This window comes from Labrus mixtus, chromosome 17 (genome assembly GCF_963584025.1).
Source record: "Labrus mixtus chromosome 17, fLabMix1.1, whole genome shotgun sequence".
Classification (NCBI taxonomy): domain Eukaryota; kingdom Metazoa; phylum Chordata; class Actinopteri; order Labriformes; family Labridae; genus Labrus; species Labrus mixtus.
Window position 1 is genome coordinate 6,692,759 of NC_083628.1, and position 25,897 is coordinate 6,718,655.

The 25,897-nt window shown below is 41.2% G+C and overlaps 1 protein-coding gene across 1 annotated transcript in view; it reads left to right on the plus strand.

Annotated features, from left to right (window-relative positions):
* Nucleotides 1-789: 789 nt before the first annotated feature.
* The window catches only part of LOC132991941 (probable E3 ubiquitin-protein ligase HERC1), a 42,755-nt gene continuing 17,647 nt past the window's right edge, over nt 790-25,897 (plus strand). The window contains exons 1-45 of the mRNA XM_061060952.1: nt 790-1,790; nt 2,739-2,834; nt 2,932-3,114; nt 3,744-3,956; nt 4,544-4,642; nt 4,739-4,835; nt 5,276-5,419; nt 5,543-5,670; nt 5,981-6,125; nt 6,517-6,688; nt 7,020-7,154; nt 7,481-7,646; nt 7,878-8,003; nt 8,473-8,697; nt 8,849-9,001; nt 9,184-9,316; nt 9,990-10,193; nt 10,315-10,536; nt 10,775-10,948; nt 11,146-11,260; nt 11,483-11,600; nt 11,894-12,095; nt 12,188-12,476; nt 12,569-12,617; nt 12,932-12,977; nt 13,581-13,834; nt 14,417-14,614; nt 14,752-14,872; nt 14,996-15,236; nt 15,318-15,484; nt 15,632-15,784; nt 15,876-15,973; nt 16,142-16,237; nt 17,115-17,282; nt 17,387-17,626; nt 17,723-17,806; nt 18,068-18,293; nt 18,768-19,056; nt 19,392-20,146; nt 21,110-21,323; nt 21,915-22,084; nt 22,785-22,868; nt 23,965-24,151; nt 24,246-24,373; nt 25,608-25,816. Coding sequence (XP_060916935.1) covers nt 819-1,790; nt 2,739-2,834; nt 2,932-3,114; nt 3,744-3,956; nt 4,544-4,642; nt 4,739-4,835; nt 5,276-5,419; nt 5,543-5,670; nt 5,981-6,125; nt 6,517-6,688; nt 7,020-7,154; nt 7,481-7,646; nt 7,878-8,003; nt 8,473-8,697; nt 8,849-9,001; nt 9,184-9,316; nt 9,990-10,193; nt 10,315-10,536; nt 10,775-10,948; nt 11,146-11,260; nt 11,483-11,600; nt 11,894-12,095; nt 12,188-12,476; nt 12,569-12,617; nt 12,932-12,977; nt 13,581-13,834; nt 14,417-14,614; nt 14,752-14,872; nt 14,996-15,236; nt 15,318-15,484; nt 15,632-15,784; nt 15,876-15,973; nt 16,142-16,237; nt 17,115-17,282; nt 17,387-17,626; nt 17,723-17,806; nt 18,068-18,293; nt 18,768-19,056; nt 19,392-20,146; nt 21,110-21,323; nt 21,915-22,084; nt 22,785-22,868; nt 23,965-24,151; nt 24,246-24,373; nt 25,608-25,816 — 8,688 coding nt within the window. The 5' untranslated portion in view covers nt 790-818. The remainder of the gene's footprint in view (nt 1,791-2,738; nt 2,835-2,931; nt 3,115-3,743; nt 3,957-4,543; nt 4,643-4,738; nt 4,836-5,275; nt 5,420-5,542; nt 5,671-5,980; nt 6,126-6,516; nt 6,689-7,019; nt 7,155-7,480; nt 7,647-7,877; nt 8,004-8,472; nt 8,698-8,848; nt 9,002-9,183; nt 9,317-9,989; nt 10,194-10,314; nt 10,537-10,774; nt 10,949-11,145; nt 11,261-11,482; nt 11,601-11,893; nt 12,096-12,187; nt 12,477-12,568; nt 12,618-12,931; nt 12,978-13,580; nt 13,835-14,416; nt 14,615-14,751; nt 14,873-14,995; nt 15,237-15,317; nt 15,485-15,631; nt 15,785-15,875; nt 15,974-16,141; nt 16,238-17,114; nt 17,283-17,386; nt 17,627-17,722; nt 17,807-18,067; nt 18,294-18,767; nt 19,057-19,391; nt 20,147-21,109; nt 21,324-21,914; nt 22,085-22,784; nt 22,869-23,964; nt 24,152-24,245; nt 24,374-25,607; nt 25,817-25,897) is intronic.

The window sequence follows — 25,897 nt, forward strand, 5'->3', positions numbered from 1 at the left end:
ATCTCAACTACAAATTGGGCTACATGGTTGTCACGTGGCTGAGTCCAGATAAAAAAAACATTGTATGATTTGCTAAGGTAAAGAACCAAAAAAAAACAAATCTGTCGATGTCAATGAAAAACTGTTCCTGTAAATGTATGTAATTTCCACTCAATGGCAACAAGACACCTTCTCTGTATTTGTTTAGAAAGCAGAGGGAAAAAATTCAGACAGACTGAGGGTGAGGTGGAGCCAATGTGGTCTTGTGTTTCACAGCATTAGGTGACAGAATTGGAGACTTTGGCTATGATAACTGCACGGTGACTGAGAATATGAATGAAATATCAGGGGATCTGATTATTTGGAGTCATGGGCTTGTTTTTCATTTTTTGACTGACCATATCAAGACTTCTAAATGATGACAAACCAAAAGCATTGCTTGTGCTGTGTGATATAACATTTTATAAGACAAGAATGTCCCTCATTAGTGTGGGTGTCTTGATTAGCTGTGAGCATAGGGTGAGCTGACCCATTTCAGTGATACCCACTGGGCCTATGCCACTAGCCTGGATGTATTTTATGTTGGAAAAGGGCCATCATTGAAGGAGAAACCTGACACTTTTACAGTGAATTTACTTGGCAAGAAAAGCATTAGCACATTAGCTTTTGGCTGCAAGTGTTGCCTATAAATGAGTCATTTCATTATGTTGATTAAGTGTGAAGGAATGATTTGTGTGAATTTATTAATCTGCAGATATACAGACCTTTTCTGCTTCTATTAATCATATTTTGTCTGTGTTTTTCAGGTGGTCATGACCGTATAGATATAATGCTTAGACATGGTGCCCTGTCAGACCCATGTGTTGCTGAAGTGGCAGGAGCACTTTAACAGCTCCTGGGCTTCAGAGGACAGTGTACAGACAGCCAGAAGGCATGGAGCTACAGAGCTCTACAACAAGCTTCTTCACAACAAGGAGGTGGTGACTCTGGCTCAACCTGTTCAAGAGCTCGTCGGCCCACGCCTGCCAGACTTCGAGTGTGAGTCTAGCGCCTCTGCAGAGAAGGAAGAGTACCTGTCATCCCTGCTTCACAGCCAACGATGGCTCGCTCACCGCATGCTGACGCAAACCTCCTACACCCTCGGCCTCCACCAAAGGCTGGTGGTCCTCCAGAGGATCTACTACGCACTCCACAGCAAATACCATGACAAGTTCAGGGTGCAGATGCCCTCCCAGTCCACGGACAGCGGGACTGACTGTGGGCAACTTGAGCTGGCCTCAGAGCCCTGCCTGCCAGGCGCTGCATCCAAAGTCAAATCGGGTACTGATGTTCTGATAGAGATGGGCGTGAGGACAGGTTTGAGCCTGCTCTTCTCCCTTTTGCAGCAAAACTGGAGATATGCTGCCTCCGTGCATCCAGAGTCGGTTCTTTGCAATGACGTCCTCGCTACAGCGTCGTCTGTGCTGGCTTCTCTGCCGCCGCTCTCTCTGGCCAATGAGAACAAGATCCCGTCTGTTGGGCTGGACTGCCTGGCACAGGTGGCTGACTTTCTGAAGAAGACGTCAGTAAGCAGCGGAGCTGGTGGGGCAGACCCGACCGGACGGAGGCTAGCGCTGGAGCTGCTCCTCGGCCTGGCCATGCAGAGAGGCTCCCTGAAGTTCCTACTGGAGTGGGTGGAGGTTGCTTTGGCTGCTTCCATGTCCTCACCCACCTCTACACTGTCTTCCTCCTCTTCACTGAGCTCCCAGCAGTCAGCTGGTGTGGGCTTTGATGTGATCCATCAAACCCTTCTTCAAATGAGGCAATATTCGGTATGTTCCTCATAACTGCTGTTTTGTAATATATATATATTTAACTTCAGATTGTTTGCAGCATTTATCAAGCTGCCTGTGTAATATTTTTTTATTATTTAATCTGACATTTTATAACAGTTTAGATTATTTGTTTTGGGAAGTTTGGCCTTTTAACCTGTACCAATAACCCCAGTTCTGATTGTGGAAAAAAATACTTCTTTAGTGAAAAATCTTGTTCTCTGTTATGGATTCCTCATAAAAAAGGCAAAGGCAGGAATTAAGGTGTTTTTACAACACAGTATGTTTGCTTCTTCTCTGGCCATTGGAAATATGCCTTGTGATTTCCCAGCTTCCTGCTTGATTCATTAGTTATGTGAGGCAACCAACATAAAACATGTATGAACATTCTGATGAAAAAGGCCCATTGTCTGCATAGTAGGGAAATGGCTCCCTCCTGCAGGCTTTCCTGTTCATTTGTACACACTCATTTGAAGCTCAGAGTGATGCAGTCGTGTGCAGATAAGGATTATGTTTGAGTCAGTCTTCTTGCTGTCTCTTGATATGCATGTTGAGTCATCCTTCAGCAGGCTAATCAGCTTCGCAATACTTCTGGATAGTTTACAACCAGGGATGTTTGTTGCCAACAACCTCATGATGGATTTTTCCTGTTTACAACACCGTTCATGTAAATTAGAGCTACATATGTAATAGCATTTGAATGCACAGGAAATTCATACTACTTTAAACACTATAAGATCTGCATCTAAGGACTGGAATCTCATATGTTTTACCAGTTGCATGCTTCTCCTCTGAGAAGAAATGCTTTTCTTGTTCTGCTTCTGGTTTAGAATGAAAATGTGCATGAAACTATTAAAAAAAAGTTAGGCGATACAAGCATTCACACGGTGATTGTCACAGGTTATTGTCGTAACAGACACTGTATTAAACTTAGATCTTTTTTTCCAGGGTTTCCGAGGGGACTCCATCAATACTCAGGTGCTAAAAAAGGATGCTGATGGACTTTGTCGACTCTCTCAGGCAGCTCTCTGCCTGTTTGAGGAGGTAAGAAAGATTTAAGTCATACGCTGTAACATATTGACACTATAAGAGAACTGACCTAACTGACTCTATGGACCTCATCCTCCTCCTTTTATCACAGATTTGTAACCTTGCGTCCTACTGCCTGTGCTCCTGCAGCACAGATGCATCTTCTCCGGGTACAGATAGTGACACAGTGATGGTGTATGTGTGGGGGAGCAACAGCAGTCACCAGCTGGCAGAGGGAACTCTGGAGAAAATCCTCCTGCCAAAGCTGACTCAGGGCTTCAGTGATGCTCAGATGGTAACGCTTCACATGAGGATGGGACTAAAACATTCTATTCACTTTACATGTTTACTCTTATTCACACATTACTCATTGTCTCAAGTACGGTTTAGACATATAGTCTAAACCTCCAAAAGTTTTCTTATTCTTTTCCACATGAATTTAAAGGGCATCTCTTCACTTATACTTACTTTATCTGTTAATACATGTCATGTACATGCCTCGTCTTTTAGAAAAAAATAAAGTTCTACACATGTTCATCTTGAATATAGTTTTTTGTCCCTCCTGAAACCTTCAGATCTCATCTGCCTCTTAGTGTCATTGAGATGCATCCACATTCATTAAGCCAGCATTGAAATCATTTTACAATAAGATGTTTTTTGATGACCGGAATATAAATCCCTTAAGCCCGAGATGGGTTTTAGCTTTCATTGGATTGTCACAAAAATAATTGAGACATTATAAGATAAAATGTACATACAAAAATATCATGATAAAAATTTGACTCAACATACCAGAAGTCTTTGAAAGCATTGTTTTGTCTATGGGTTGGAAAGTAGCCCTATAAAAAAAACCACAAGTTTCCTTAATCTAGTAATTATGTATTCTTTGTGACCTTTCTTTTTTCTACTTCTTTCCACTTTTAGATTGAGGCAGGCCAGTACTGTACCTTCTCAGTGTCTGCTGATGGTTCAGTGAAGGCATGTGGAAAAGGCAGCTACGGTCGCCTGGGCCTGGGGGACTCCAACAACCAGTCCATGCCCAAGAAACTTGTGCTGGAACCACACAGGAACATGAAGAAAGTGTCCTCCTCTAAAGGCTCTGATGGTCACACTCTCGCTATAACTGTAGAGGGCGAGGTAATAAATTAGAAAGACTACTGGTACATGTATAATAAACTGTATAATAAACTCTGCAAACCTATGATACCTGTATATGATATATCAGAGGTTAACAAGAGTTTAACATTAACATTTGACAGTTCCTCCTACTGTACTTTAATATTATAACAAAAAAAGCCTGTGGAGTGCTAATTTGACTCCTCAATGTTAATACATATTAATACACGCAACGAGTGACCAGCGGTGGTGGGCAGCACGACTCGAGGGACGAGGGTCTGTACATCACAACTTTGACCGTAGGCTGAGAGCTCAACTACCGTATTGTAGCTAGTTGGAGTGCAAACTCCATAAAGCGAAAACAGATGGTACTAAAAGAGCAACACAGCTGCACAGAAGCTGCAGGTTGTAGACTTTGCTGAACACAATAAAAATAATCACACAAGAAGACAGTTTATATATACTGCTGTGATTTATATTCCAGATTTTACGGTATATGTTTCAATATTTTTTTTTCTCCCCACCCCTAGAAAATACACCTCTGTAAATATCAGTGAGATTATGATTTACAGATACATCCATGTCAAGCTCAAAATTGTTTCTTTCAGGTGTTCAGCTGGGGTGATGGTGAATATGGGAAACTGGGCCATGGCAACAGTGCTACACAAAAATACCCCAAAATCATACAAGGACCGCTGCTTGGAAAGGTGAGTACGCAGAACAAAACACCTGTTAAGGAGGAAGTGGATGTGATATTCAGTCCTTAAGTGCATACATTTCATATGTTGTTGTTTCCCTGCCAGGCTGTTGTTTGTGTGTCTGCTGGCTACAGACACAGTGCTGCTGTGACTAATGATGGAGAGCTCTATACATGGGGAGAAGGAGACTTTGGCAGACTTGGTACATGCTTTATTTCTTAACTCTATTTGCCTTTATTGTCTTAACCATTTCAGTCAAAACCCTTCTCTGATATGTCAGCAACAACCCTCTGTTGTTCTGTGTAAGGTTGTCAAAATGTTCAAGACTTACCACGGCAATATAATCTCTGTTATTTAAATGAAATAATTGTAGAAATAATCGATAGTATCAAAAAGTACCAAAGCTTAAAAAAACGTCAGATCTTAACTCTTATTTTTAACCATAAAGTTGCAATGCATTGCTGGAGTTCCTTTGCAATTTTGATAATTAAAAATGCGAAAATATTCAATATTGGGTGCATAGGACTTTTATATGTGTTGCATAGGTATATAAATGGGTAATGATATTGTAATTCTCTGGTATATACAAGTTTAATTCCTGGTACCGTTTCAACACTAGTTCTGTGCGTCTCCTGTGAGCAGGTCACAGTGACAGTCAGAGTCGAAACGTGCCTACACTAGTAAAGGACATCAGTGGTGTGGGTCAGGTGGCCTGCGGCAGCTCTCACACCATTGCTGTGGCGCAGGATGGACGCACTGTGTGGTCCTTCGGCGGAGGGGACAATGGTATTTCCTATTTTTGTTACACTTGAAGGACCAAGTACCATAAATGTGTTAATTGTGGTCTATCACGGCAGAAATGTCTCGAGTCAGTGTGAACTTATCCTGCTATGTTCACGTGACTCGTAGGTAAACTCGGTCATGGAGACACCAACCGTGTGTATCGGCCCAAGGTCGTAGAGGCCCTGCATGGATTCATCATCAGGAAAGTGTGTGCGGGCAGCCAGTCATCTTTGGCTCTTACCTCTGCAGGACAGGTGAGATGACTCATGGACATAGATGTCCAGTGTACCTCATATATATATATATATATATATATATATATATATATATATATATATATCACCATATCTTACCTATTCCCTCTGCTCTCAATGAAAAGCTTTTATTTAAAAAAAGACTCCAATCTACTTAACAGTTGCCATTCTTCTTCTTCATTAGCACTTGATACAGTTGGTCTTAATGATGTTTTAGCATTTCTTCACATACAAGGATGGAGCAAGACAAAAATGGAGATGGAAGTAGCAATATTGTTTTGCATTAATTTGTGTTTATTTATTCATTTAGGTGTTTGCATGGGGCTGTGGCTCATGTTTAGGATGTGGATCCTCTGAGACAACCTCCCTGAGACCCAGGTTTATAGAAGACCTGAGTATCACCAAGATCATTGATATCTCATGTGGAGACAGCCACTGCCTGGCTCTGTCCCATGGTAAGGAAAAACAATAACACGGACAATAACAAAGCAGAGATGTGTATCTGTCAGAGGGATTAACCTGTGGAACAACAGTGACGAGGAATTAAAAATGTGTAGTTTCCTCTCTTCATTTGTTAAAAAAATTAAATGGTAATTGAATTGAAAGATGAAGTAGGATGAATGGTATTCATAGGGATCAATTGTAAATGCTGATCCAAATAAGCTACTACGATATTTTATAAACTGAACATAAAACAGTGGGGTGTTCAGATTATTAGTGTTAAGAAAATTTGCAGTAATTTTTAAAAATTCAATGAAAGAATAATGATTTTGATAGTTTCCTTTTTGGAATGTTTTAATAGTAATTGTTCCCTGACTGCACTGTACACTTGTCTACTTTCCTCAGAGAACGAAGTGTATGCCTGGGGGAACAACACCATGGGTCAGTGTGGACAGGGCCACACCTCAACACCAATCACCAAACCTAAGAAAGTGCTGGGTTTAGAGGGGGTGTCCATCCAGCAAATCACAGCTGGCACTTCTCACAGCCTGGCTTGGACTGCTGTTCCCACCGACAGGTCTGGCCTCATTTTTTCTTGAAGAAATTCACATGTTAATTCTCACAATCTTATCCACGTTTAACTAATTAAGTCTCACAATCTTTGCCTTTTTCTGCGTCTAATCGTCTTGTGGAAGATGTACTTTTCCTCTATGCTGCAAAACATATTTGATTTCACAAAATAAATCAGAGTGGCAGCTCTGTCTCGCAAGACTTCTGTGTTCAGCATTGTCCTTTACTGCTGATCTGTTCTTTTCTCCTCCGCTGTTAAATCTGTGGATCTGTCTTTCTAGTTCTGACACATTCATGCTGGCAAAGCTCTTTTTAAGTGACTTGGCATTTTTTTCCAGGCAACTGGTGGCATGGCACAGGCCCTTTTGTGTCGACTTGGAAGAGAGCACATTCACCTACCTGCGCAACTTCCTGGAGAGTTACTGTGATGGAATTGGGAACGACACACCTCCTGCTCCATTCTTATCTAAAGGGTATGAAATTAAAGGAACAATCCATATGATGTGGGGATGTAAATCACAAGATTCATCACTGTGATTTGGTTATATAACCTGTTACAGAGAGCTGTAGCCTGTTATATTAGTCTCTAACTTTAGCCCTATTTGTAAAATCAAATGCAAGCATATTTTTCTGTTGTGGGAATCTTTGCAGTCTATTCTGATCAATCGCAATCGGTGTATAAATATTTTAGTCCTATTGCATTATCACCAACAGGGTGAAACATGTACATCCACACTTCCTCCTATTGCCTCTTCTTCACTTCACTGACATCCTTATACCCTCTGTATGTCCTCCTCAGGGACCACCATCAGTTTCTCTTGCTGTGCATGAAGCTGCTGTCCATCCACCTGTCCTTGGCCCACGCTGGGGGCACTGGTGCCATGGTTTTAGGGGCTCAGGGCCGACCTCTCAGAAACCTGCTCTTCAGACTCATAGATACAAATATGCCAGACTCCATACAGCAGGTAAACTAGCAGTCCGTCCCTGATCACAGTTTATTCTTAATGAGCCTGCTATAACATATGATTGTGGGAATTTGGAGTCAGTTGGTGTAAGAACAAAATATATAACACTAAACTGAGGTCTAAATAATGTTTTTAGAGCTTTTCTTTGCTTAATGTGAAGTAGTCATTGCCTCTGCATGTCTTTGTTTTTTTTCTTTTTTGCATCATGCTGACATTTCTGTTCCTCTTCAGGCAGTCCTGAACACATTGTCCATCGGGGCGTCCCTACTGCTGCCTCCACTGAGAGAAAGAACAGAACTGCTCCTCTCCCTCCTTCCTCAGGGCCCACAGAGCTTAAATGTCCTCTCCAAAGGACAGGTATGCACAGTTCTGATTGGCTGTTTTTTTTAAGCAGAGTATGTGTTTTATTGCAGTATTGCTGTTTTTTTGTACCAATTTTGGTGGTTTGGCTCAAATTTGCCTCTTTGGCTCAGGAATGTGGTTTTTATGGAAGAGGTTTGGGTAAATACAGGACACTCTTACATGATTACATTCAAATTGCTGTAATAAAAGACTTGTTTCTTGCTTTGGCTGCTTGATTGTCCTCATTTAAACTAGGACTATGATGCTGATAGTTGGGTAGAAAATAAATGGATTGAGCTAACAAACACAGTGTGTCGACTTGAAGCGTTGCTAGGCAATATGAGTAGACTGCTTGAATGTTGTGAAAAAATGTTGTGAAATAATTATTCCTCCTCAGCAGATATTTTTTTGCAATCTCCCATCTAAATGCTGAATTACTGGACAATTCACTCCCGTCCATTTCTCTCTATTTTTTTTTTTAAAGCGTCTGCAGTTGGACATGGTCCTCAGCAGCCTTCAGGATCAGAGCCATGTAGCTTCTCTTCTTGGTTACAGCAATTTCGGAGAGGTGACAACACTGGGACCCCCTCTGACACCCGCTATGTCTGTCAGGGCAGCCTCCACATCCAGCTCTATTGAGGCCTATGACCCTCTGCACTTAGCAGAAGTGCTGCTCAGGACTCTGCTGCTCAGTATTGGCTTTTACACGGTATGGAAATGAGGAGCATAATGCAACCATGGAATGATCTAATTTCACATTATATATTGTCTAAACATTTGTGGTGCACATTGTTACTGTTGAGTAAGAGGGATTTTCTTCCACCGCCACGTGATTTCCATTTTTCTGTACGCTCATACAGGAGCGAGCGTTTGGGGAATTGGAAAAAAACAGTGACAAGCAGCTCACAAGTGATAACCAGGGACAGACTGATCCTCCCTCTCACTTCCACCAGCTGTTGTCTGGACTTCAAAAACACCTGCTGGCACATTGCTACATCCATTGTAGCACTGAGGTACACTACAATCAGCTCTATATCATTAAAGAATTGGCTTTGTACCGAAAAACTAATCTGAGAGTGAAGCAACACAGATGTTTCTGAAACAAACATAACAGTCCTATGTTGCAGTCAGATGTATTTGACTCTAACGTTTTAGTCATGTTGTTGCATTATTCTTAAAATTGTTCATTCTGTAGGATGACAGCAGTGTAACGCTGCTTCGTGAGCATCTTAACCTGCTGCTTCCCTGCGCTGCTGAAACACTCAGGAGATCCACCAAACTGTTGAAAGACAGCTCCCTGGATAAACAAATAATCAAGAAGCTGCACAGTAAGAAATTCCTTTTTAGCTTTCAATGAAACAGACTGTTATAAACACTGATGTCTCTGTACGACCTACAAAAGCAATGTGAACAATCAGTGACTAAACTGCTTACTTTTATATAGCTTTTATAATGCTGAGGGGTAGATGGCAGACAATGTGATTAACAGCAAATTGCTGAATCAGCCTTTTTATATAATGTCTAAATCAGCCTTTTTATATAATGTCATAATCATCAATACAAACACTTGTACAGGACAAGGTCAGCAAACAGGTAAGACTTTGTCCACAGGGGTCTTTAGCTTTTTCTTAAAGGTGCAAAGGGAGTCTAATGGAGTTTGGTAGTTCGTTCCACCACCGGGGGGGGGGCGACGGAGGAGATGAGTCTAGTTAGCTACTAAGGGCCCAGTTGTATAGGCTGGATCAGACACCTTTCATTGGCAGAGGGAATATAGACCTGGATGAGAGAGTTTAGGTAAAGAGAAGCTGTTTGTCGCTGTGTTGTAAGCAAGCAGTGGGGTTTGAAATTTGATGCGAGCAGTAGCTGGGAGTCACAATTAAAAAATCACAATAGAAAAGGTGTTCCTTTTTATTTTTATTCGATTGCTTCTCTGTCTTATATCTATCTGTATTTCTCTCTCTCTCCCCCCCCCCCCTTCTCTTGTCTCAACTCTTGTCCCAGTGGTGTTGTACAACTCTGTTGCTGGCAGCCTGCTGTGCCAGGTCATGTACTCCTTGCTTCTGCTGCCCCTGGCCACAGTTCAACCTCTCCTGAGCCATTTACTGGCCTTGCTGGAGCACCTTAATGATTTCAACAGGCTGTTGCCAGAGACAGGCCTCCTGGAGGAACAAGAGCTGGGGATTGAGGCTGAGAAAACCTCTTCAGGTTCTGGAAACTGTAATCTACCAACATTACCCATTGTATCACTAGCTTTAAGATATTCATAACATGAATAACTGCTCAAAGAATACAGCTATTCGTTAATGACTTGGGATCCTTCTTACAGATAAAAATGAAGAAAACACATGTGTTGGACAGCAGTACCAAGAGGAGGAGTGTAAATGGGTCTGGCTGTTGGACCTGGAGAGGTCTGTAGCGTTGGCTGTTGGCCGCTGCCTTGGTGGTATGCTTCAAGGCCCTCCGTCCTCACTTCAGGAGAAAATGTCAGAGATCTGGCTATCAAATGTCCTCCTCAGGAATGGCCTGGAGACTGACTACGAACAACTGGGTAGGAATTCAGACTGCTTGTCTTCACTATTTATATATTTATCACTATTTTGAAAATCTAAATGTTCATCCCCAGAATAATAATGCAACCATGTGTCCCCATTCTGTTTTGAAAACATGCTCCCTTAGCTTAAAACAGTTTTTCATTTCAGCAAATGATTAAAAAAATATCTGTCTCTGTCTCGATGCAGTGGGTATTTTCAGATGTATTTTTTCCCTTGTAATGCTGTCTCCTGCAGACTCTAGCATGGCATGGCTTACTGAGGCAGTGCTTCTGGGCAGTAGTGATGCCAGGCTGGCAGAGCTCAGTCTGAATGAGGAAACCAGGACTTTGCTGGAACTTGCACTGGGGTCCTCAAGGGGAGCAGCAGGGTGCCTGTGGCAGAACATAGAGGAGTATGCACACAGTAAAGGTAAGTGACTTGTGTATTTTTATTTGTTTTATATAAATCTAATAATCCAAAAGAGAAAAACAATACATTTAGAATCTTAACACTGCATGTCTTTGATTTAACAATACATCATAGATGAACTTTTAAGATTCTCGTCTTCAGGTTGTTTTTTTCTTTTCTGTGTTTTTGTTGTTAATTGTGTTGTTTTGTTGGGATAGAGTGGGAGAGTGGAGGCTCCTCAGCAGACAGTTTGCTGCAGACTGTGTGTCGCTGCAGTCTGGCAGCTCTTCTGAAACACACTGGGCTGCAGAATGAGGCCTGCTGGCAGGACAGGTGAGTAATTCAAAACGTTTTATTAACTAAAATGATTCTCTGTACATATGACTACATACTGGAACCCTAAATGGGATTCTTTAATTAATGAGCTTTATGTGTTACAGGTTTAATTTAGGCATTAAATGATGTGAATGAAACAGCAACAGTGTGGAATATTTAATCTGCAGTGCAGAAGGAAGCTAATTATCCTCTTTATTTATCCTCTCTGCTCTGAGACAGATATGAGCCCAGTGAGACACTTTTAGACCTCTACGAAACTGTTTATAAAATCAGAAGCACTCTGTTGGCCTATAAAAACTCTCCAAGGATGTCCCAGGTGCAGACTGCTGCAAAACAGGTACTATTACTTAAACAATTTAACTTAATGGCAAAATCAAATACATGCAATGCAGCTATTTATGACAAAGTAAAACGGTAAATGAACATAAAAAGGTGATTTATGAACAATACACACAGTAGATCAATTTTCAGACCAAAAAATGCAGAACATGTTGCTTGTCTGGGTTACTGTTGTACTTTTTAAGAGGCATGACTTTACATATATATTTTCTCACTTTATAAAAAAGGACATCATTTTATTATTTATGATAAGGAGAAATCTGTGTATCTAACAGATTTCTTGAATTGCAGACTACTCAATCTCCCGAAAGTCCTGAAGCAGATCGTCAGGAGCCAAGCACCTCAGCGGAGCAGGCAGGGAAGGATCATGAGCAGCAGTCAAGAGGTCACTGCAGCCGGGAGGTGCAGGTGCCCGCAACACCAACGGCAAACCACAACCAGGAAGACATTGCAGAGGAGGACACATTTGGCAACAGTCGTATGTACCTGTCAGGTTAGAATTGTATATCTGTATTCCTGCCCCACCTCTAGGAATGTTAAAATCTCATTTAGAAACACACACATCTCTCTGTTCGGACTCTGCAGAAGTTCTGGAATCATTCATGGCCACCCGGGAGGCGATGCAGGTCCAGCAGAGTGTGACGGTGTACGAGTCCTTTGGCACCTCCGCCCTCCCAAGCAGCATGGAGAGTCCGATCAGCCCGGAGAGGGAGCTGGATCCCAAGCAGCAGTGGGACAAACAGAGGGAATCCGAGGAAAGCATGTCTTTCTCTGCTGCCTGCCATCTGGTGGTGTCCCGCTGTCTCTTCCTGCTGCTTACAGTCAGGCCTGCTTGGGTGGAGCCCAGCGAAAGAGAGAATGAGGATATGAAGAGGTGGGAAAAAAAACTTCTGGAGCTTTTGTTTTCTTTAGGGCTGTTGTAATAAGCTGTTAGTGTTATAACTGTCCAAATCATCCCACTTTTAGGAAATCAACATCAGAATCCTTTGCGATATCTCCTGATGGACGTAAACAGGTAAATATCTTCAACTCTATTCACTCATGCAACTCTTGAAAATGTCCCATTAGCGACCAGTGCAATCTTTGTGCATGTATTGGAGCTGCTTTGTTTTCTTTACCGCTCATCAATACGTTCTTCTCTGCTCTTTCTTTTACAAAAAAACGGACAAAAGTTGAAATTTACACGTAGCATTTTGAGGGACATGTGTGAATAAGCAACTCAGGAAGATTGCAGGGGCTGGCTGTGCATGTGTGAAAACAGCTTCACTGTGCTGACATCAAGCCTCACATCTCGTTTTCAGTCCTAATGCACTGTCTTTGTTTTTTTAGTCTGACCTACCAAAAAATTCCCTTGGATCCTCCAAGAACAAAATGGGTAAGTGGATCATGTTTACACTAAATATTCCTTCTGTTAATTCTACTTAAGAGTCGTGACTGAAACTCGGTCCTTCACAAAGGAAAAGTTCACTTTTGAGTGAAGATTATTGCAGATTCCTATGTCTAAATATAAGGCTGTTTCCAGAAATGAGTATGCTTATTTTAGCAAGAAAATACACATTTTATAAACTGGATTTATTTTGTTTTGTTTTCTTCATTACTTAGTGCTGGCTTATTTTAAATAATTTGATGCTGAAAGGTTCCCAAAGTTTGGAGGGAATGTATGTGTCTTTTTATTATTATATAAGAGTCTTTCTGCTGAAAGGTTGACAGCCTAAATTATTAATATGAATAATCGCAGTTTCATTATCTTTCATTATCTAATAATATCTGTCTCGCTGCATTTTTCCAGATGAACATGACAGTGCTTATAGTTTTACATTTTCTTCATCATTCAAGTGCGAAAAATCACACCAACTAATTTTCAAATTTGAATGAAATACAGAATGTACTGTAAGATGTGTTGGGAAGAATAACATCTAATATCTCAGAAATGACACATACACTGCTGGACTTTCTTCTGTTGTTCCGTCGGTTTCAGGCTTACCTCTGTGTTCTCTGGGCATCATGAAAGACGCCTGGGATCGCCTGCGACAGTGTATCAGCCCGAACGCCTCTATGCCCCACTGTGGCAACAACACTTTGCCTATTCTTAACCAGGCGTTCCAATTTGCCTGTGGAAGCCTGAGCCATTCGTCTCCCCCCTCATCTACACTGCCTGCTGGACAGACGTGTAGTCACGCAGATCCCAAGGCCATTACATCTGCTATACTGCAGCAGCAGCACAGGGCTGAGGTAATGTTTCTGTTCTACACAATGTAATGCCGAAACATCTGCATCTGTTTGTTCCTTTTTAAATTTCAATGTGGTGTTTAACGTTAGGGTGTTAATTGTCTCATTCATTCGATGGGAGAAGTCATTTCATTTGGAAGGTGAGGACACTTCATGACTCCTCATCGTGGCCCTCATGACATAAATTAGGAAGACGTGAACAGAGTTTAATTGGCAAAGAAGAGAGCTGGATCATGTCGGATGGGGGGGAAATGAAGTAAAAAGATAAGGCGGTTTTAGAGGGGAAACTCCCATAACACATAAGTTACTGTGAATAATATGAATCCTGCAATTTACCTTTTTATGGGCATTTTATATTGTTATAATCAGATATTTGGATGTATCATTATATGATTGTCTTGCAGGATATATATGTTTGCAGAATGGCTGTGTTGTGATATTATCATAATTGTGGGCCACGTATGGCATAGTATATAGTATCTTATCGTATAGTACTGTACTGTCGTATGGTAATGTACCGTATTGTTTCGTTATTTACCCTGAGATTACCACCCCTAAGTGGCACAAACTATTCTCTTTTATCAGTTGCGGCTGGAGGCCTTGTGTCACATGTCATCCTTCCTGCTGAAGATGGAGGAAAAGAGCAGCGGGTTCACCGTCTCCCCTCAGTTTCCTGCGTTATTGCAGTCCGTGCAGCTTCAGTTCCTGTCTGGATGCTTTGCTCTGGGAACACAAATCATTAGCTCTCACTCTGGTGCTAATTATGAGATGCAACATTATATGGTAAGCCTACAAGGATTGCAAGACTGAATAAATATTTTATTCAAGCCGAGAAAAAAAACTGTGTTCAATTATAAAGTTTTTCTATATAAACATGTTGTTTCATGGCTAACTCTCCAATCCTTTTCATCACGCTCTAGTCTGGTACACAGTCAGCGTCAGTGGATACTCAAACAGAGCTTCAATCTGCAGCCCATATCTTCTACCAACAGGTGGTGCGTGTGCTCAAACAGAGGGCCGTGCTTGAAAGAGAACATCCAGGTTTGCTCCGTGGTGTTTCAAGTGTTTAACAAATTATTCATTCTTTTGAGATGCCTTGTACAGTACCACTCTGTGCTTGTATTTTAGTTTGAGGAGTTAAGATTTTCTCTCTATTCTACCCAGGTTCATGCCAGCATCTCCTCCTAGCCACAATGTTTGCACTAAATTTCAGCTACCAACCAGTGGACCTGGTGCTGGTCATCAAATGTGGCATCCTGGAAATCCTCTCCACACTAACAAACAACAGCTGTGCTCTGATGAACCAGGGCTGGTTTGCAGCCTCAACATCTGGATCCATGCTCTTAAGTGGGGCTGTTAGATTAGCTTGTGCCCGCCTGCTACAGATATTGACGGTGGCTGCAAGGTGATTGTGCATTAATTATACTTTCTAAATTATAAAGGAACCCTGTTTATATTTGTGTTTAAAATTGCCCTGTGATTGCAGCTCCTGTGAGGATTTGCTGCCTTTAGATGTCTCCCATGCGTTGATGGAAGTGATGTGTGAGCAGCTCCACAACGTCCAGTATACTTTCCACCAACAGCAGAAAGCAGAGAGGGGAACATCCGAGGCAACAGATCTGGACTGTGGAAGCAAGAGCACAAATCTACATGGTATTTCAAATTTAACAACTGATATTCACTGAAATCCAAGTGTTGAGAAGTAATCTTAGAAAAAAAGCACAGATGAGGCACTGCTTCTCTCTTAAATTATTTCATCTTTTTTTGAGACTTGTGTTTTTTCTGTTTTTGTTGTTTCAGGAGTGGACAGCAGCAAAGTGGTTGAATCTCAGCTGGCTGATTTCTTGGTGTTCTTGAGGCGTGTATTGTCATTAAGAGTTATGACAAGACTTTCTACTTTTGTCAAATGGGTTGATCCCCTCATGGCCATAATTTCACACAAGTGCACTTTAGGTGAGACATATTGCAATAATTACAGTAAGAGGTACATTTCATATGTTTGCAGGGCAGAACTTTTGTTTCACCTCCCCTGTCCTCTCTTCAGGATCTCCATGCTTCCAGAACCTTCGTACAAAACTTTTGGCCTTCCATGTTTTAGAGAGACTGTTACCTGCTTGTTCTGAGCCCGCTCAAATTCAACAGGTATGATGCAAATAAATGCAACATGCAAGCCAAGTGCCCAAAGAAAATCAGTTGTCAAGATAAAACTGCAGGCAGACACCAGAGTATTTGAAATTGTGAATGTGATAATGAAGGTGTTATGTTACATTTTATCATTTTATTTTTTTTATTTTTTTCTTTCCTGTACAGATTGTTAAACAACTCTTTCAGCTTTCATCTGTTTACATGTGGAAGGAACCACTAGCAGAAAGGAACCGCGAGGAGACTGCTGAAAAAGATAAGGGGGTAATACTGCAGTTTTGCAAAAATTTTACTATTTACTTAAAAACCTCTTGCTTTCTTACCATTCCTAATCTCTAAATATATGACTGCAATTCTTTATAATATATTTCAGTTTATCATAATGTAAAACAAATCATAAGTGCTGTTCTTTGGCAATATCTAGAAATAGATGAATTAGTCCAAAAGTGATAAGTTACATATGAAAATGGCAGACAGATCCTTCTTTTCTTCAGTTATTAGCTTTAGAAACTTGTTAAGTCTTTTTTTGTTTGAACTCTCCCAACACTTTTGTCTTTTCGTCTTGTCAAGTAGAAGTTATGAAATTCATCCTGAAAATCACAACATAGAATGAGCGCTCTCTTCAAAAGGTCACTATAAGAATTCAGACATTGCATTCACCACGTTTATGCTCATGTGAGCAATTTTTGGTTTGTTTTGATTTTTACAACCCCTTTGGACAAAGCCATATGTCTTATCTATTTGCTGATATGGAAAAAAAGGTAAATAAAGGCTGTTTCTGCAGTGTTTTTCACAGTTTAAAATGTTGAATGGATGCAGTTAACCAGGACTCAAAATAGTGCATTTAGGAACAAGTGAAACTCACTCCTGGCACTAATAATGTTGAATCAGCAGAACTACGTAATAGAACAGATGGGCCTGTTCTCTATCACGGGGCTGGAGGAGAGAACATATCAACAAACTTGATTAGTGTCAACTTCAAAGAGCACACATATAAAAGAGAAATATACAGGATAACTGTCATGATCAGTTTGCTAATACTGTAAAAATCTTGAAGTTCCCCACTGGGGATCAATAAAGGATTAGCTTAAAAAGTTTTTTATTGATAATTGCTCTCTTCTGCTTCACTTTTGTTTTGCAGAATCATGGCAGCTATGACGAATGTATTCCCATTGGAGACTTTTCCTTTGACCCACACAAGCTGATCTGCTGTTCTCTGGAGAGTGGGAACATCCTGTCACATGGCTCAGGAGGGAAAGGTTACGGACTGGCAACCACTGCCATCACATCTGGCTGTTTCATTTGGAAGGTGAGGACCGTTATTTAAATGAAGACGCTCATACGGTTCATTTTTATTTACTGCCCTACACTTTCTGAAATCTAACATCCTGACATTATCTAATTTATCCTCAGTTCTACATAACCAAAGAAAACCGAGGGAACGAGGGCACGTGTCTCGGTGTTTCCCGTTGGCCGGTCAGAGATCACAACCACCACACCACCACTGACATGTGGCTGTATCGCGCCTACAGCGGGAACCTGTACCATGGAGGGGAGCTGGTCCGCACACTTCCTTCTTTCACACAGGGAGACACCATCACCTGCATCCTGGACATGGAGGCTCACACCATTTCATTTGCAAAGAATGACAAGGTGTGACCAAATATTGACAATAAATACTCAGACATCTTAAGCTTTTGACTGTTGACTGTTTTTTATAATCATTGTGTGTTTGTGTTTTTCTGCTAGGAACCAAAGTTGGCTTTTGAAGGTGTGGTTGCCTCTGAACTATACCCCTGTGTTTTGTTCTACAGCAGTAATCCTGGGGAGAAGGTACTTGATGTACTGTTCATACTGTAACTTACTCCACAGGGAAAGCGATACTTGTGTTTCCCTTCTTTGAATCCAGGAGTGTTTTTTACATCCTCATTTTGTTTACTTTATCATCTTTGACCACAGTTAATTCTAATATAGTAATATGTGGAGCAAATTGAGATACTTTTTCCTGGAAATTCAAGGATATGATCTGAAAGTTCACATGCTTTGGAGAACATTTTATAGCATAATAAGGTTGTGCTGCTGTATTTCCCACAGGTGGCGCTGCGGGATCTCCAAATGCGAGGCATGCCCAGTAATCTTCTCCCCGGGGAGCCTCTCTGCAGCCCTCGGACCACGGTGCTGCTGGAGTCAACAGTGCAGCTCCTCCGTCGGCTCCATCAGTATGAACAATGGGCTTCGCACATCAACGAGTACATCCACACACACCTGGAGCTCATTGGTCCCCTGCTGAAAGAGGACGACTTAGGATGTTTCAGTCCAGGTCAGACAGGTGTGTAGCCTGCTCTTTTGTGAATAGACCATGCTTTAGTTTCATTTTCTTTTTCCATACTTATTTATATTATTTAATTGGAATCACACAGAATCATGGATGACATACAGTCATCATCTCATCTTTTCAGTTTTACTTTTACAGTGTTATTATAACAGACAAACAATATAATGTGGGGTGTCTTTCTGTTTATAAAGAGATACACATGTATAAAAAAGGTTGCTTATCGCTTAAATAAGAGAAGGGCATTTAGGGCAATTATATGACTTCCATTTCTCCCACATTTCCTTGATGAGTTCTTTTTTTCTGAAGACTCGGAGAAAAGATGATTTTTGTTGTCTGGCTTCTTTTTTTTTTGTGATTGCCTCCCTGGCAGTTATACTCGGTATTCCAAGCAAGTATTAAGATTGTTTTGTCGCAACCTTAATTAGGACCCAGCTACATTTTTTTTCAATTTCCCTCCAGGGGTCAGTCCCTCGCACTTTGAGAAAGAAGAGAATGAGAAAGATGTTCCCAGTGAAGACTCAGGGGAAAGTCTGTCACATCGTCGATCCCTGTCGGATGCCAGGCTGGCTGCTCTTTGCGCTGACGTGTGGCCGGTCCTGGCCCTGATTGGAGGAGTGGACAATGGTCTCCGGGCTGGAGGTCTGTGCAGGCACAAACCCAGCGGGCGACGGGCCATCCTGCTGGGCGTCCTGAAAGAAGGAAGCACCCTGGCCAAGCTTCAGTGGGAGGAGGCAGACTTCTCTGTCAGGTATTAAAATTGTATTCTCATAAATTCACTATTTTCTGTAAGACTTTCTTTCAATACATTTCTCTAAAGATCATTTACATCCATTGAAACAACTATTTTATTCTTCTTGTCTTGGTCCTTTCAGCATGCTTTTGACTGTATAATTCTTTCTGTCAGTGTTTCTTTTTTCTTCTTTGTCTAACATTTTAATTTATTTTCGTCATTTAACCCCCTGATCTTACTTTCTTCTTGCTTCCTCCTCTTCATTCTTAAACCCATTAATCCCTGTTGAATCCGTCCTGGTGTCACTCCATGCTGTATCTGTGGGTTCTTCCCATCCTTCCCAATAACTAAAGCTCCATGAATTCTTGGTCACCCAGTGACACGCCGATCATCTCTCTGGAGCCCTGCGATGTATCCTGCTGTAACGTCACCCAGCTCGGAGGCCTCAAACCGACGGTGTTGTTAGATCTGATTTATTTGATGGGGCTGCTGGAGGAGCAGGGATGGGTGGGTGCAAATCCTGCCCCAAAGAGGAAATATTCAGAGGAGAACATGAAGGAAAGTGAGATGCAGAGTCGTCAGGATGAAGACATGACTGAGGATGATGAGAGGAAGAAGTTCAAAGAGCAGAATGTTGATACAGACCCTTCCTCGTCACCAACCTCAAACAAAGTTGCTTCAAAGACCGCTGACCATCAGGAGTTGACATCTGTAACCCACACAAACTCCAAATTGGATGCCTTTGCCCTCGAATTGAGAGCTGTTAGAGTCTCATACCTCCTCATTGGAGCTTTGAAAACCCTGACTGTCATTTTCAGTTGTGAGAGGCTCTCGGATTTGCTCCTGGTGCCTAAACATGATCCGTCCAACCCAGCAACGAGTCCCCTTACCAGCCCAAACCCTGACCAGACCAAAGCTAGCAGCAAACAGTGGGATGAGAGCGCTGAGCTGAGGTCGGTGCTGCAGTACGTGGTGCAGAGCATGGTGAAGTGGGCGGTCAGGCCGTGTCCCATCAAACAGAGCGTGTCCCTCACAGACCTGGAGAGGGCTCAGGTCATGATCTACAAAGGAGCCATAAACAGAATGCAGGAGGACAAAGAACACAAAGGTATCAGAATGTAGGGATCAGATTTCAGATACATTTGTAGTCATGTTAGCTTGTTTTTTTTTTTATTTTGAACAAAATCACAATGACAAAGGTTGACTTGGACTTGTCAAATCTAAAGTTTTGACCTTGAACAGTCTGGAAAAACTTTTGACTTCTGACTTTTGCAGTGATAGCCTTAAGAGTGAAGTGCCCACACACACACCCACAAATAGCTTTTATTCACCCCTTATGTGGACACTTATCAGATCTACTTTAACTATTAAATTAAATAAGCAAACATATGTTATATTCCTGTGTCTGATTTGTTTTAACTTTAAACAACAGAGTGATTAACAATTAAGAGCACTGACAGAGACAATTTGCAACAGCGAAACGCAATAAAAACTACTATCAGCATGTCGCTACATAGCACAAAAAGTGGATTTTAACATATGTCCCGCCTCTGACAAGGGCACAAAAAGTCAATCATAGTTTTGGATTTTGGGACGGCCAATCAATTTCTAGCACCACCAGTGTGTATTCATTGTTATTGTTATATTGTTCTGCTCAGTAAAATTTCCTTGACTGTTGTATTTAATTTGTTTGAGGGTTTGCACAGAAACCCCTAATGTATAGGATTGATGATAACATAGAGACAAGTTGATGCATCAAATTCTCAGACTGGAGCAGAACCATTATCTGAAAAATTAGCAAATAGAGTTTCTGTTGACAGACAACCTTTGCAGCTATAATTGGATTGTTCAACACATAATGAAGCATAATTTAAAGGAAACAGTTGAAAGAGCTGTATCTTAACTTGTAGTTTTTTCATGAAAATCTGTATTGTTGTGAGGGACTAGAGTGCAGGACTGACAGACTTACTACAGCTTTATTTTTGTTTTGAGGATCAAAAATCAAGACTTTAGTATAACAGTAATTAAGGAATTGGTTAATCTAACCTTCCTCTCTGTCTTCTCCTTGCAGAATCTGGCCATCACCCGTCCTCTCAGCCAGTTTCCAAGTCCTCTAGCTCTGTGTCGTTGTACAGCGCCGGATCAGAAGGCACTGCAATCTTTGGCCAATCAAACAGAGCCTCTGCCTCTTCCTCTAATACTGACTTAGCATCCTCTCTGCCAGCACACCTGCAGGCGGATACCCTGGATAGTTTCAACCCTTTCTTTCCCATCAGCCTTCTCCAGTGAGTATAGATCATTTTAATGGTGTTTATTTTTTCTTTCGGAGGAATAAACACAATTACTCTGGGTTTTGTTGTGTTGCTGTTGATTACCACAGACGTGTATCTTTTGGCAGCAACAGCTATTCCGAAGTCGAGGGAATGGGTGAGTTAGGATGTACAGAAATAAGAGTGTGAGGATTCTGCCTGTCACTGTCTTTAACCTTAGCTGCGGCTCTGCCTGCTTGTACTCCTCCTAACACAACCAGCCGACTGTTGTGTCAGCGATATTCCTGCTTCGGAAGCCAAACAAACCGCTTCAGTGCTGCAGAATCAAACAGAAAATTAATCAAAGCTCTTCAGGAGAGTTTGGATAAAACTCTCAATATTCCACCTCAAGAGCAAATACCAGACATAAGCATGTGATCAAAGGGTACATTCTTGGTTGATTGTGTTTTTCAGGCACCTCCAAGTGAAAAAAACATGGTAGAAAAAGCTCATTGTTGGTCTGTCAACTACCTTATATCAGCAATATGAGGTCAGAATTGAAAAGTGGCCATGTAGCCCCACTTGTTCTGTGTATTACTATATATACTGTATCTTCACTCCTTCTAGGCATATGGTCTTAACTCGGTTCCCTACGCTTACTGGCCTGGTTAGCACCACCCCCGTGCTGCACCCCTGCTTCAGCCTGGCCAGCTCTGCTTCTTGTGATGCCTTCACAGAGCAGCAGACTAGCTTCATGGAACCAGGTCCCTGCAGCACACAGGCCAGGAGCAGCCTGGGTAAGAATGAGCGCAGTGACCTTTATGGGGGGAAAGCTGTCAGACGTCAGTGTCTAGGAAAGATAATTGTCTAATTTCTATAGTAATCTATAATGGATAAACTTTGCTAATAATTGCAGCCTATAAGTAGATAAAAAAAAAAACCTCTTTCCCCATGCTGGCTTCATGTTCAAACATGCTAATAATGCAATTTTTTAATGAAATCATAGAGATCTGTCTGTGTCTTGCATGCTCTTCTATGTTCAGCTGTGTATCACAACCAAGCTGCCGATCAAAACAGCATGCGTTTTACTCTGCTTTTAAAACAGACAGTAATTAATCAAACACATGCATGACTACACTTTGTGCACTCACATGCTTGAATGGCACCATTTGTTCATCATCAGTTATTTTTGTTTAAAACAGTTTTAAGGAGTAAATCAAACTAAAGGGGATCGCTTTGACTTTCATACATACATGATCAGGGTTAGTTGTATTGGTAGGTTTAAACATTTATTTTATAAATATAACAAGCAATTTTATTATTATAACACATTTAGTAGAGCATACATTGAGGGAAAAGAACCAACAAAAACAAAAGTTTATACAACAAATGCAGTCCAGTCTACGTACATGTATAAAACAATGAAAAAGGGAGCTGTGAGCTTGTTTCAGTTTTCTGTTGTTTTTTTTGTGTACTTTTACTTTTCTCCTCAACCAGAACGGACACAAATGTTTGTCACCAGTCGGTTGCTAGAAATGGGATTCACTATGAGACATATCTACTGGGCCATGGAGGCAGCAGGTACTGCTTTGTGTTTTTGCTTTATAGGCTTTCTATTTCAAACATCTGTCCTTCACCGTGTGCTGCAGCCTTTTTATAGTTTTGGTGTCTAAAAGAAAAAAAAAATATATATATATATTACTTTATCTCATATCTTTAACAGTTGCTTTTAATTTAACATAAAGGAAGTTACTTGTGTTGTTAATCTCCCTGATAACACTCATTACTTCAGGGGCTTAATATAACGAGCCCCACGAGTGACATGGATAAAATAAAAAATAAAAATTGTGGCAATGATATAATAACGCTCGGCCAAGGAGTGAGTGTGCATGATGAGAGCTTGAGGTCGGTTTTAAAACAAACAAACAAAAAACTGACATCTAGAGAAACAATCAAGCAATGCTGATGAAATGTAGACATCTTTGATGACTTTGATTATAATGGTAGAAAGCCCTGACCTAATGGGAGTAGGATGTATTGTAAAACTATCACACAAAGCGGTCTACTTCATATATCCCATTAAAGGGGGCAAACGCAGGTTTGACATTTAAAAACCGACTAAAGCAGCAATAAACAGTCTCTGCATGAGCTGACTTACTGAAATGATTTCCTGACCATGCGTTATTATATCCTGGCCACGGCTTCATTTTCATTTTATCCTTGTCACTAGCGGGGCTCTGAGGAACTTCTGGAGCGATGTCATTTGATGAATGATTTTCTCATTAAAGATAAAATATTATCATTCAAGCCTTTAAATGTTTTGGCTCAAATTTCTTCAACTGTAGTAAAGTGATGAAAGTGAACACATTCTTATCGTTTCCTCACACATGGCACGGAACTTTTTACAACACATTATAAAATAATACACTGGAATGGGGTCAGTATCACTTTTTGAACATTATTCAATTTCAGACTTTCCTTCACTTATTATTTGTTATCACTACCCTCCTCACACACTGTGTTGAATCAGAGCAGGTGTGCAAACATGTCCTCAGACAGCACACAGACGCAAAATCCTCTGATGGGGATGTCCAACAAGAATTAGCAATGCAGCGCTCCATGATCCACCTTTTCTGTTTGAACTCTGACAGTTCACCTTCCTTGTGGTCCCTCCCAGATGTAGCAGGTGACCTGGACTCTCAAACCATCGAGGTGTTGGCCAGCTGGATGTTAGAGCACCCGCTGACTGAGGAGCAGCAGACGGCTGAGTCAGCTCGACCTGAGCGTGCCCCGGACACCCCGTCACCAGATGGGCCAGAGACTGTACAGTGCCCTGAGCGATCCACCAGTCAACCCAATGAAAGGTCAGACACAGATACATTTACTGACTTCATGGTTTTATCAATCTAATCATATAAATCTTTGAAATAATGTGATGTATGTTGATTTGTTTTAAAGTTTGTTGCCAGGGCTGGACTGGATCGAGAGGGAGAACTTCTTGGATGTCCACCTCACCAGGAACAGACCTCCTCCTGCACGGCGGCGACGCTCAGGCCCGACTCAGAGGACCTCCTTCCGAAGGGCAGGTCAGAGACGCAGCATTGAAGTAGATCAAGCAACACAAATAGGCAAGGCTTGTTCCTAGGGTTTTTGAATCACAAGATACCCAAGACCACATTCTTATGAGACTTTGGAAATCATGTAAATCATGAGTACTGCTTTGACATCTAGTATACATTGCAAGTGTTAACCTGTTTAACTCTTTCAAAAGATTTAGTTTTCAGTGAACAAAATAAGGATGCAGGCTCATCAGCAAATGGAATTACATACTCTGAAATTGAAAATGAGTCATTAAATAATCTGTTTTAACAGTCATCCTTCCATTTTGACTTTACAAGAAAAAAACAAATGTTTTTAATATTCTATAACTCAAATATTTGGTCTGTATGTGCAACACTACTCTGATATTTCCTGTGGTGAATGATCATCCGTGTATTGATACAGTATTGCCCATTGACTGTATTTAAATATGGACATCCTGTCTTCATCTCCTCTGATGTACAAAAAAGAAGCTAAATAACTCCCACATGCGCTGACATGTTGCTCTGTTTGAAGTCATTTGGAGCCAAGACATGTGCAGAAATGATCTAGCTGGTGAAGCCAGGGAACTAATGCCACATCCTTTCTGCTAACCAAAACATGTTTAAAATACCCATAAAACAGCAAAGATGCCTCGGGTCGGTACAGATTCTTGTGTTGGTTGGAAGCAGACACTTGTGTGCATTGAAAGTCTAATGCCTCTTTGTTACATGTGCTCTAGTGGCTCGTCATCTACTCTGCTAATCCAGTAAAGAATGCTACATGAGCTGAATTTGTAAACACAGCTGTCAGTCATGATGTTACATTCACTCTTTTTACATCAAATAACCAATCAAAACTAAAGTTGTAGAAAAAAATAAACACTTGGACATAAACCAGTGTGTGATAATAACTAACTATCTCGACAGAGTCTGGTTTGAGAAAACCTTTTAAAGTTAACATGGAGTGATTTATGAACAATACTCTAGTCAGGCAGTATCTCTTGGCTTCACCTGAAGGGGGATGTTGTTTTTTTATAGTATAGTGTATTTCCATACAAATATTAGAATGCTATTCTTTATCAACTTTGATTTCAAGTTTTCTGACTGAAATCTTTCATTGATCTGTCATGTAACTCACAATAACGGCCTTCTCTGAAATGTTTCTCTAGCAAATTAAAAACAAAAGTCACAAATGTTTTTCGCAATTTCATCTGAAGCTAGCATCCTTTTTCTTTTTTAGACCTGCCATCACCCAACCCACTCCCGCAGCTCTACCAACAGCACACATCTGTCAGTGATTGGCCGGAGCAGGTGGAGTTTCATCCCTTTTCTGCGGAGGAGGAGTCAGAGCTGGGCTACATGGACGACCCGTACCATGAAGAAAGTTACGAGGACTTGCTCACACCTTCCTTTTTCAGCTTGGAGAGAGACACACTGCAGATAGTGGAGGTCAAAAACACACATTCATCCCCACGGCTCCATGACATGAATCAAAGAAAAATTGTATTTTCGCCTATTACAAGAATTTTA